Here is a 12,389-nt window from a genome sequence, read left to right on the forward strand (position 1 = left end):
TCCCTCATACGCCGCTGACCTTCAATCCCAGACGCCCCCCTCTGTTAATATGGAATTGCTATGCTAATGTGGAAACGCTGCTAGTTTTTCTCTGAGCCGCGGCGGACCGGCGGCGGATGGTTCTCCACCGCCGCCAAATCAAATCGCACATCTCTCCTGCGATATGTCTCGTCCCCCCCACTGCAGTTCATCAGTCTCCACCGGAAAACGACGCCGGTAACAAAGTCAAACTTTTATCGCGTCCCCGTTTGATCACGTGCGTGTCGACGAGGGTGTAGAGAACGAGGCGCGCGGCGACGCCCGGACGCCTCGGCGACTCTCTCTGAACGTAACCTTATCTCTCCCCGACAGCAAAACTTTTGTCGACAGCACAGAAGATTCGGAGAACTTCAGATCAGACGGCGTCTGACTTTGAAACATGTGTTTTGACAGGAAACACTTCCGCCAGCGTGAATTGGTGAAAGTGAGAGGAAACACTTCTATCTGGAAATTACATAACGGGAAGCGTCTGAAGCTCCATCCTCCACCGACGTATCTGGTGGAGGCAGCTCCAGCCTCGGCGCCGGCTTCATTTACATACAAATGATTGGTGATTTGACTGCTCCTGTGAAGTATAATTGAATAGATTTGGGATAAATGCTGCGGCGGCCATGTTGCGCGGTAACACACACGGAGACATGTGAATGCCCGCTTCGTTCTTTATAGAACCAAACGCTTCGCACAAAAGACATTTATTACCAAACTCAAAGCACAAGAAATCCGACTGATTTAATTTTAAATCTTAACAACATGCCAGGAGAAATGAAGGGAGGTTAATGATATGTAAATGAAATATGGAAAAGTGCTGCAGTGTGAAGAAGAGAATATCAATTGAGTTTTTTTTCTTCCTGGGTTTCTTTTTTGCTCTGGTTGCTCTGTGCCGTTTGAATGTGGTAATGTGTAGAGGGGTGTTAATAACTCGAGCTCTCCTGCTAATTGTTGACATACATTCATTTAAGAGGCTAAAAAAAAATGAGGAGGCACAAATAAAGCACCTTTAAAGCCGATCTCTCCAGGAGAAACTGCAGGGGTCTTCCCACATTTTCACTTTTTGGAGGATCTGAGCTTTGAGTGTGCCGAGGCCTCGGGGAGTCGTCAAGGCTCAAGGAGGGGAAATTCATTTAAAGAGTGTGTTGATTTATATGAGGATCTGCTTGATGTTACGGAAATCTTTTAATAGACTTGAAAGTCAGTATGGAGGAGCTTTTTTTCCATTTCTTTTAACCTCTGCCTCAAATCTGTCTACTCGACATGGTTTGGTTTGGGTTTTTCATCGAGCCATCAGGCATTTTCAAGTCGTCATGCACACTCTCGTACTGATTCAGTAACTTGGCTTCTTCATTTTACAGCGAGCCGTTTGTTGTGTCTCCCTTTAAATAAAGTACTCAGCAATAATTCATTGTTTCTGTCAAACGGGGGCGAGCCTCTGACAGCCCATTACTGTACAGCAGAACCATCTGCAGCCTGAGCTTTATAGACCTGCTGGTCCAACACCAACAGATGCAGAGCGTCCCCGACAATATGCTCGCCGTAGCCGGAGGACGCCGCGTTTTGGCCGCGTTCAGATGAAGTTCACTTTGGCTGCGGCGCGCTACCAGCGTCACGTCTCGGCGGGCCGCAGGATTTACATGTAAATGATGGCAACTGTCTGGTCAGCTGAGAGGATAAATCCTGGCCAACATGATCACAGCATCGCCTACTCATGTGTGATTGAAAGTGTGTAATAAATACACTCAGAGAAATGGGAAATGAACAAAAATAACTCGGTAGTGGGTGTTTTCTGTTCTTTTTGTCTCCATCTATGCATCTACGCTCTGCTTTAAGGCCACTTGTAACAGCCGTGTTGAGTTGTTTTGTTTTTTTCGCTCCTCCTCCTCGCGTGACTGCCCTGCTCCTCGGGGAGTGCGACAACATCAGGGATGAGCAGAAGTCCCTGTTCCTGCAGCCCACCCTCCCATGTCTCCTTCACTCGTCTCAATGTCACTCCAAACCCCCCCTCCCCCACTCTCCAGGTTTTCCTTCCTTCATCTTTCAAAGAAAGACGAAAGATCCGCAGCCACATGTTCAGAGAGGCGCCGGTACTGATGTGGAGGGAGAAAGAGAAGGAGAGGAAGATGGATATTATTAGATTGAATGACAAAAGGGAACAGTGTTGTGACAGTGAGCAGCTGGTGTTTCCGAGTGTTGACAGGCGTTTTGTGTGTGTGCGTGTGCGTACGTGCGTGCGCGCTTGATGGAGACAGATTGTGCTGTGATTGTTCATTTCTGAGCAGGACTCGGCTCACAGGGGTTATTGACGGCGTCCGTGACAGAAAAGACAAACGTGACATATGGCACTCAACCAAAAGACCTTCTTCATTCTTCTTCTCTCCTCCAGAAACTTAATAGTTTCACAGTTTAAAGAAAGTCTCTCAGAGCCACTGTAAATAGAGCCGGAGCTCAAAGTGTGTATGGTCAACACAGTGCTGTTGTAGTGTTTTTAGTTGCCTGTTGTGATGGTAGATGCAGATTCCACGTGCTGTGCTGCTTCCTAGATGATGTTCAACATGCAGCCAAAGTCGTTTGTTGCAGATTCGTGTTGATTCCAGCATTAACATCCAGCACTGTGTGTGTTTTGGTGTTCCTGCCACAGGTCGCGGTCTATTAGTGGAGCCTCCTCCGGCCTTTCCACCAGCCCCCTCAGCAGCCCCCGGGTAAGTCACAACCACACACACACACACACACCGACCTGTTGACCCTGGTGTGTGGTATTTAATTGCTCATGACCATCTCTCGCAGATCCCATCATATTGCTCAGTATGTGAGCAGAGTAAACAAAAAAAAAGGCTCTGGGTGCTGATTGCTTTCATAATGAAACCATACACACACACGTGCAGTGAACAGTAAAACACACATCGTAAAAAGTAAACATTAACAATGGGAGAACACGGACATTCTTATGAACAGATCAACAAGTTCGATTGTTATTATGATGACTGTCGGCTCGAAAAACGACCAAGTCCCAGGATAAAACATTGTTATCGCACGTGCAGGAGAATTATTTGCTCTGACTGTGGTGTGCAGTGGCAACATTTCCCCGTCTACACGGAGAAACAGTCAGTATTTTCCTTCATTTCCACAGAGACGGAGCGTTTTCAGACTATTGTCATGTGAATGCACACCCAAGAATCAATGAAAGTTTTGCATTTTTATTTGAAATGTGAAAACAGGGCCTGAGGCTTTCTCATTGGGATTTCTGACTTCAACAGAGCTCAGTACATGTGCAGTGGACAAAAAAACAGTGTCTCTCTGTCAAAGCAATATTGTTCTCCCCTTCCACTACAGTGCAATATAAACAGTATATTTACCTGCTCTTATCTCCCCTCGTGTCTTGAGTGAGACACAATCCACTGCGATCAGCTCATTTCCTGTCTTAGATCAGACTTTGCATTTGTCGATGTGTTTTTATTTAACACACACACACAAAGGATGTGCAAATAAAGAAAACTTTCTCCACCCTTCCCCCAAAATCTCAATCTCTCTCTCTCTCTCTCTCACTCCGTCTTCTCCACTTATTATCCCTCGCTCTGTTTTCTGTGGCCTGAGCTCTGTGCAAATCCAGCTCAGGGAATGCTTCAGAAAATCCCACTTCCCTTGTGCGGAGCTGGGGAAGCTCTTGGTAAACTTTTCCAGCTGACTAACCTGAGAAGGCTGGAGATTAGCCGGGGATCCTAAGACGAGCTCCTCACCACACAGGTTCTTTCAGGCTGATCTGAAAGGGAAATTGATTTCTCAGACCGACCCAAAGCCTGGATTCTGCTCTCAGCAAGAGGCTCTGTGTGGGGTTATTTTCTCAGCCTTAGTTTCTGGGTGAGAGGGGAAGTGTCCGAAGGAAATTGTGAACCGACGTGACAGCAATTTCACAATTACAAATCAAACAGATCAGTAAAGCAGAAATTTCACAGCAGAGATGCCACCTTCCTTCTGTTATCGGAGCGGCCCACACTGTCTTCGAAGCCGGCCTTATGTCTCTCACATCTGCCTGTTTGCTTGCTGTTCTCTGCTCGCAGCTCTGTACGTTTTCTGCAAGTAAAGTCCATCATTTTCTGCTTGGAGTTGTATTCATTGCTTGTGGTTTTGTTTTTATTTTGCATGACTTACTGAATGCTCTGTCATTTGTCTTTCTGTTTCTGTCTTCCCTCCATCCCGTCTGTGTTTGCACACTTCCCACCTGCACCATCTAAATTCGCATCACGTGTTTCTTTCCTTCTTTTTTTTTTTTTTTAATTTGTTTTTCTGGTTTCTTTTGATGCCTGTGTTGTGCCGCACCTCGAATCGTATTTTTGATGCAACCCAGCCTGTCAGAAAGTTTGGTGTCCCGCCTCAGTCCCCAGACTTGCCCCAGTCCCCCAACACCAGCCCCTGTCCGTCCCCAGAGCTGGTTCCAAATCGCTCCGGCGCTCGAACCACCACCCCGAACTCCCTCGCTCCGAGCAGCGAGCCCATGCCAGAAGCACTTAACAAGACGCAGACGCTCCCCGCCAAGCCCAAAGTCGTTCCGAAGCCTCTTCAAGCCACACGATCAAACCCGCTTCCCGAAAGCTCCGAGCCGCCCGCGGTCAAATCGGAGCCGTCCACTCCCTGCCAGCTTTCATCGCAGCCGCCCTCCGCCTCGGTGCCTCCGACCCCGACGTCCCCATCGTCCCCTTGTTCGCCCTTTTCGTCGCCTATCGCCAGCACGCCCATCCCGAACAGTCCCCAAGTGCGACGGTCGCACTACGCCGCCCACCCTCAGCTGTCGGTACCCTTCAGCCCCGTGGTGCCGCTGTCGCCCATCCGCCTGCACCACTTCCACCCCGTCTCGCCCGTCCCTTCGCCGTTTAATGACTACCCACCCAAATCTATCCCCCTCATACAGGTCACCCCTCATCCCTCCCCTCGAGGTAGTCCCCTCCCCACCCCAAAGGGAACCCCAGTGCACACTCCCAAGGACAGCCCGTCCGGCACTCCCACCCCGACGCCGCCGCCGAGCCCGTCCATCGGAGGCATGCCGTGGAGGACGCGCCTCAACTCCATCAAGAACAGCTTCCTGGGCTCGCCACGCTTCCACCGCAGGAAACTGCAAGGTATTCAAGCAGACACTGGGTTTTTGCTTTGTGAACCTGCTGCAGGTTTTTTTTCTGAACTTGTTCACTTCTACCAAACTGTTTTTATTACTTCTGCAGTTCCAACGCAAGAAGAGATGTCCAGCCTCACGCCAGAGTCTTCCCCAGAGTGAGTTTCCTTTGATGGCACCACAACTACACTATATTGCCAAAAGTATTCGCTCAGCTATCCAAATCATTAAAATTCACATGTTCCAATCACCTGTATGGCTGCAGGTGTTTCAAATCAAGCACCTTGGCATGAGGATTAAGGTGTGGGCTTGTTTTTGAGCAGCTGGGCTCGACCTCTCAGTTTCAGTGAAAGGAACTCTGAAAGCTTCAGCATGGCAAGACAGTGAGGACTATTTCAAAGCTATCCCCCCAAAAAGTTTCTTTGTTTAAACAGTTTTGAGACACCCCCTGTTCCAAAATGACTGGACCAAACAAGAACCATAAAGACCTGAATGATCCAGTTTGACTGGCCTGCACAGAGTCCTGACCTCAACCCGACTGAACAGAACGGAGACCGCGAGCCACGCCTTCTACTTCAGTGTCTGATCCCAAAAATGGCCAAAAACGCCCATAAACACGCTTCTAAACCTTGGGGAAAGCCTTCCTAGAAGAGTTGAAGCTGTTATAGCTGTACAAAGTGGACCGACATCATATCGAGTCCCCTGGTTTTAGAATGGATACCACTCAAGGCCATATGCATGTGAAGGCAGGCGAGCAAATACTTTTAGCAATATAGTGTATCATCACTATGCAGAAGCTGTCCGCCCCTGAGTCACTGACTCAAATGGTACTGCTCTGGATCGCATGATGTTTCCCAAAGTGTAGCATTCATGAATGTTTTATTTTTGCCTGCTGAGCTCCCCGTAATGACCGCAGGTCCAGTCTGGGTTAGAGTGGTGGTGGGCAGTGAGTGGGTTAGGAGGGCTGGGAAAGCAGTCTGTGCCGAGCCCTCATGGGCATGATAAGTCAAGGCTGGCCTAGATATGCCTGTTTGGCTGGCTGGCTGGCCGCTGTCTGGCTTGGTCGTTACCACCTGGCTGGTAGTGACAAGAGGAAAAGCTCGGGTGTCGGCCAGGAACACGTCCCGGACAAGTCGCACTCCAAACATCTGGTGACCTCTCTGCGGACTATAAAATACAATGCATCCAAACTCACACCTCCAGTTTTAGTCTAATATCAAACATTCCATATTCATAAATGTGACGTGCTGTAAAAGCAGGAGTCCATATGGCTTATTAGTGCTTGGAGTTGGATGCAACTGGGCCGAGGCCAGTGGTGAATTCATCTACTCTTTCCCCTTCTGGACCTGCAGGTCTGTTCACAGAGAGACTTAATTATCTCCCTCTCCTTTCCCTTCTTTCTCCTCTCTCAGATGCTCTCACTCATTTCAAACATGCCAAATAGCAGAACACACACAAAACATTCCTCCGCTGCAGAGTATCACTTCGTTGACCTCGGTGTATTGTTCGTTTCATCTTTTCGGTCCAGAAGGGAGATTTTCTCCTGGATGAGTAGTTTAAACCAGGGCTGTCAGTCATATTTTTGTTCTGCCCTATTTCACCTTGAGTAGACCAGAGAGGTAAGATATTTCCATATCAGCCTTTAGGTTTAAGCTTGAAAGTGTTTCTTCATCATTGCCCAAAGTTTACATGACGAAAATGTCTATATTTTCACCCCCCCCCCCAAAAAAAAAAGACTGATTTCATGAGCACCCTTTTATGAATCCCTGTCCAAAAAAAAACATCGAAACTCCCAAAATGTACGTTTTCTTTGAAATTGTTTTTGGTGATTTGATATTCTGGATTGGAGCCTGTCACAGTCCGCTTTTATGTTTGACACCCCTGTTTTAAATGATGAAGTAAAAAGTGTAAATCACACGGCTAAATGAGGTTCTGACTTTCTTTTTTTTTGTCTTTCCTCACAGACTTGCCAAAAAATCCTGGTTTGGTAATTTCATCAACCTGGAAAAAGAGGAGCAGATCTTCATCGTGATCAAAGACAAGCCTCTCAGCTCCATCAAGGCAGACATCGTTCAGGCCTTTCTCTCGGTACGCTCACATCTTCGATAATTCATCTCTTTCTCGCGTCATCCCCTGAACCGTTGACCCTTCTGCCGTCTGCTCGACAAGAACACTGTTTGAGAATGTGTGTGTGTGTGTGTGTGTGTGTGCCTGCTGTCTGACAGAGGATGTTGGCTTTTCTACCAGCCAGCCTCTCTGAATATTTGCTAACATGCTCCTGATTTATGTAGCAATTCAGTAAAGCGCTTGTATTCAGTGCTTCTATTTTCTCTTTGACTGCCGACCCACTCGAGGTCAAAAAGAAAATCTACAAGGAGCATTGATCATTAGCATATAGATGCCTTGCCCTCTATACTGTGTGTTCTGCACGCACGCACGTGTGTGTGTGTGTGTGCACGCACATTGGTGGGTGTGTGTGTTTGTATGTCGTATGTTAAGATATGCACTGTGAGACGATGAGAACTCGTATAAATTGCATCGGTATGTGTGTGTTGTGTTCTCTAATAGTGTCGATTTACAAGCGCATGCAGAGAAGCATGAAGTATCGGGTCTTTAAAGCGAGCGGAGCAGAATCCCTCCCAAAACACACTGAGCGGCGCTAGTTGATATTCAGAGAACATAATTGAAGAGCACCTCCCCTCACCCTGGTTAGATTTAACAAAGTCTGAGTAAATGCAAACTCTGCCAGTGCAGGTCAATGTCAAATCTGTTTCCTCATCCCTGGAGGTAGCTATTTTCTCCCCTCCAGGTTATGCTAGCTGGTATTCCAGACAAGAGATTGGCACCTGAATCAGTGGAATTATACCTCTCAGCATACTCACATTAATAGGATGTCAAACCCTCTCCAGCGCCATGGCAAAACGTGACAATTTCAGAGCTCACCTGTTCATCGGGCATAGAAACTCATTTCAGGTGAGAGAGTGCAGTGTTGTTGGATGACTCAAGATTACATTAGCTTAAGTCTCTCTGGCATGCATGGCTACTCCCCGAGGCATTAATCTCCTTAGAGTTTCATCGTATGTGGAGGGGATTTTAATGAGACTTTATTCACCTTGTCATTTGCATGGTGTGTGAGAAACATTTAACGTCATTACTTCCTATATATAATCCAATTACGCGCGCCGACGTACTCCCTATTTATACTCCTATCTCTGCCTCTTTATTAATTATTCCTTCTGACTTTCCCCTCCTCCGTGCAGATTCCCAGCCTGAGCCACAGCGTGATCTCTCAGACCAGTTTCCGAGCGGAGTACAAGTCCACGGCCGGCCCCACAGTCTTCCAGAAGCCGGTGAAGTTTCAGGTGGATATCACCTACACGGAGAGCACGGCCGCCACCAAGGAGAACGGCATCTACTCCGTCACTTTCACCCTGCTCTCAGGTCAGAGCCAGAGATTATTTATTCACTCACATCTTAAACGTCGAGGATTATTCACTGGATGCGCTCGTCCTGCTGGGTAATCTAAATGTATAAGAACACACGTATTTATACACATAATATATGCAAATGTATTAATACATTGGCTGTTCCTGAGCTTGATGCCCGTGGTATCAAACATAAGGCCCCCGGGCAAAAACCATACCGAAAGAGGCTCCAATACAACCTGCCAATCCACCAAGAAAATGTTATGTTTCTAAGAAAACATTCGTAATTTTTGACACATTTCTTCATAGTAGTGGACACGACAAGACACTGCGACCTGAGCTCAGATATCATGATGCTGCCATCGGACCTAGCAAACTAGCATTAGTTTGAAAAGCCACGAGCTTGGAAAAATACCCATAATGCAACAGCTATAGGAGTGGATTTTTGGACATTTCACTATATTTTGTATCATTAAAATTGTCTTTATGTTGAGTTTTTAGTCATTTAGAGTAACAATTGTTTTTGCTATTGGTTTCTCTTAAATATAGAAATGTGAATCACGTAAACTCTGCACCACAACAAAGAAAGACTTAAAAGAATTTAAATTGATGGTTGTTTTGGCACTATGTTGCCATTCCAGCCCAATCAAGAGAAAAGTAGGCTGAACATGACCTCTCAACTAAAATGTGTTCGAAATACATTTATAGGACACGTCTGAAAAGGGGTTTGAAATGACCTGATCCAGGATCTTTTTTTTTTTGTCACTTTCAGAAGTGTAGATGACCTCTGCTTGTATAAACTGTGCACAAAGAGAAAAGGAAATCAATAAATGAATGTGGAAACATGAAGGTTGTAGTGTTCAAGACAGAAATACACCTTTTTTTTTTTGTTTCGTTTGTTTTTGGGGGTTTTTTTGTGGTAAAATTCTCCACAGAGCTCAGATCATCACAGAGGACAGACTCACATCCAGCATCATGTGAGTCTGAGCAGCTGCTTCTCCATTTCTCAAAGCCTTCTGGGAAATCCGAGTTCCCATACAGGCTGAGGAGTGTAGAAAGGAGGCACTTCACACATCCAGTGGAATAATGACACACTTCACACTAAGACAATTAAACTTTGTTTATATCCAACAACAAATAACCTGAAGTGCTGTTTGGAGAGGTGGCTGTTTTCAGACTGGAGGATGTTGGGAAGTTCCTGCAGCCCTGGATGCTTGATAAGAATTTTCCCCGAACACAAACAAAAGGAGGTCTGGCTTTGCAAGATTACACACTAAAGCGATCATGTGTGAATTGCTTCAGTTTTACGGAGGCACGCGGGTGCTCTCTCGCTCTCCTCGCTCTCTCTCGGTTTCTCTCTCACACAGAGTCAAGTGGAGGCAGAATTGATCTGCATGTGGTGTAATAGAGGCTGTTTCTTCATGTCACTGACCGTATACTGTACACAACAGGTGGACATCAGGAGCTCGCGCTCCTCTCCGACCTCCGTTTATCTCCTCAGCTGCAGACATCCTGCCCATCCGAAGATATCCGTATATATTGTAAACGGAGGCTTTGACTTTTTGCAATGTGCTAAGAGGAGGTGCCAACACCAGCATCAGTCAAAACCAGGAGTTTGAGCTCATTTGATATCTTTAAATGTCCTGCAGATGAGCCTGTTTAACTGTCTCTCAGTCTTTGATGGATGGACCGCTGTGAAAGACGGACAGTGATGTGATGTTTAAAGTCTGCTTCTGTGTTCAGGACCCAGCCGGCGCTTCAAGCGAGTAGTGGAGACGATTCAGAGCCAGTTGTTAAGCACACACGACCAGCCCGGAGTCCAGCAGCTTTCTGGTGAGTGAAGACATCACAAAACTCCAAACCCCCTCCAAAACCTCTTCACCTTTCCCTGTACGGCTTCATCCATCCATCCATCCCACCTCACCCCTCCCTGACGAATTTCTCTCTGAGCTGAAAGTCCCGCCCCTCTCTCTCCCGAGCCGCTCTCTGCTTCCTCTGCTCGCCACTCGCCGCCACCAGCGAGTCTCCGCCTCCGGCCGCAGGTCAGATGTTGTCTTGTTGGGGATTAGAGTCCAGGCAGGGCGAGCTGATTCTGTTACTTCCACTTCCAAGACTGATCACTGGAGACTGTCGCCATGGCAACACCACCACTGCACCTCAACGCACTCCCACAATGCACTGCGCCTCACAGCGAAGCCGCACCTGATAAGTCTCCTCGTGCGCTCTGATAAAACCATTCTTCCCTCGTCCAGCTCTCCTTTAAAAAACAAAAAAGACAAATCCAGGAAATCCTCTGGTGTTTTTCTGGCCTGGGAACCGGACGGCGGTGTCAGAAGCGTTTCTCATTAGTTGCAGCGATGTTCGTGTCTCACAGTGTGGATGATGGAGAGAAAAAGAGGAGAGGTCTCCATCCCCTTCGTAACAGCTCCATCTGCTGGTCAGACGGCGTCAGGTCATCAGGCCGGGTGAAGGCGCTCCGTCTTCATCTCGCCTCATCCTCTCGACTCCTCCTCCGGTCGGCTCCTTTCTCGCCGCCAGACGTCCATCACAGGTCCGCCGCTCGGCCGTCCTCTCGCGGCGCCGCGGCTCCGTCTCGTCTGCGGCGCTCCTCGCGCTGGCTCTCTGATCTGAACAGCCGTCATGACAGCTGTTATCATATTCAACAGTCTGTTTTCACTGCTTTGCCTCAGTAAGTTTACCAATTATTCCTGATCTTTTATATTGCGGAGCTCATTACCAGGCTGAGGTGTGGGAAGGCTGGAATTATAATAAATTACATCAGATTAGGTTTTAACGGCTCTACCAGGCTGCCTTTAGAACGGAGATGGCGTTGTAAAAGAGCAGTTCGCAGAGCTGTATGTGTGCATGAGGACTACTCAAAGCAGGAGTGGATACTATAAAACATAAACAGTGGAGTCCGGGATCGTCTTTATCGACTGCTAGAGCTGAGATGAGGTTGTCAGATCTCTTAATTGAGTTTAGTTTCAGTTTTAATATATTTTGTGTATTCAAGTAGATTTTTGGGAAAGATTGAACAGATGGATGATAACAGTCCCTTTATGAGGAGGAGGGTCACAGCGTTGTCTCACAGACATCTCATTTATTGTTTTTTTCTGTTAATGTAAATTCAGATAACAGGAAGTGATCTGACAGCAGAGAGCTGTGGAGAAAAAAACAGTTAATTGATCCAGATGAAGTGTGTGATTGAAATCATGAGTGGGTTTATTCACCTTCTGCCAAAAGCCAATTATGAGCCTCTACGTGCATGTTGAAGTCACCGAGTAGAATGATTCTGAGTTCAGGACGAAAAGGAAGAGAAAGTCTGAGTCCCGAGCTGGAGGACGAAACACTCCGACACACAGAAGTGGCTTCTGTTTTCTCCAGTGGGAGTTCAGGAGGTTCAGAGTGAGACTTTCAGAGGATTTCTGCTTGGTTTCAGTTCTTCGACTGATAAGAAGACCGGAGCTGTAAACAGAGCTGAGCTTGAGGTTTGAATCCCTGAACCAGCCGCTGGAAGCCACCGCCCGGACCCGCCGTCAGCCATAGATCGAACCTGAACGCTCCCTGGATGCTTCCTCGATGTAGCCTCAACTCAGAGCACAAGTGCAACAATGTTTTAGATGGAACAGTTACTAAACAGCAGAGGACTGCTTCATTTGACTGGACCGTCTCTGCATCGTCGGTCAGTTTGTCCACTTTGGTGACGTCTTCCTCCTCTAAACGATCGTACTGCTCCTCCTTCATTTTGTTTGCTTCTGCTAATTTCACGGACTGCTGGATTTGTTCTCCCAGCTCCTCCGAGGCGTCGGCCCTCTCTCCTGGATGACCCG

At 47.3% G+C, this 12,389-nt stretch overlaps 1 protein-coding gene across 2 annotated transcripts in view; it reads left to right on the forward strand.

The window, feature by feature from the left end:
- Positions 1-12,389, forward strand: part of brsk2a (BR serine/threonine kinase 2a) — a 169,786-nt gene that overhangs the window by 154,432 nt on the left and 2,965 nt on the right. For both annotated transcript variants that reach the window (XM_030095534.1, XM_030095533.1), the window contains exons 13-18: positions 2,672-2,732; positions 4,937-5,144; positions 5,244-5,292; positions 7,099-7,222; positions 8,395-8,575; positions 10,303-10,392. In XM_030095534.1, the coding sequence (XP_029951394.1) occupies positions 2,672-2,732; positions 4,937-5,144; positions 5,244-5,292; positions 7,099-7,222; positions 8,395-8,575; positions 10,303-10,392 (713 nt within the window). The remainder of the gene's footprint in view (positions 1-2,671; positions 2,733-4,936; positions 5,145-5,243; positions 5,293-7,098; positions 7,223-8,394; positions 8,576-10,302; positions 10,393-12,389) is intronic.

This window comes from Salarias fasciatus, chromosome 7 (assembly GCF_902148845.1).
Source record: "Salarias fasciatus chromosome 7, fSalaFa1.1, whole genome shotgun sequence".
NCBI lineage: Eukaryota > Metazoa > Chordata > Actinopteri > Blenniiformes > Blenniidae > Salarias > Salarias fasciatus.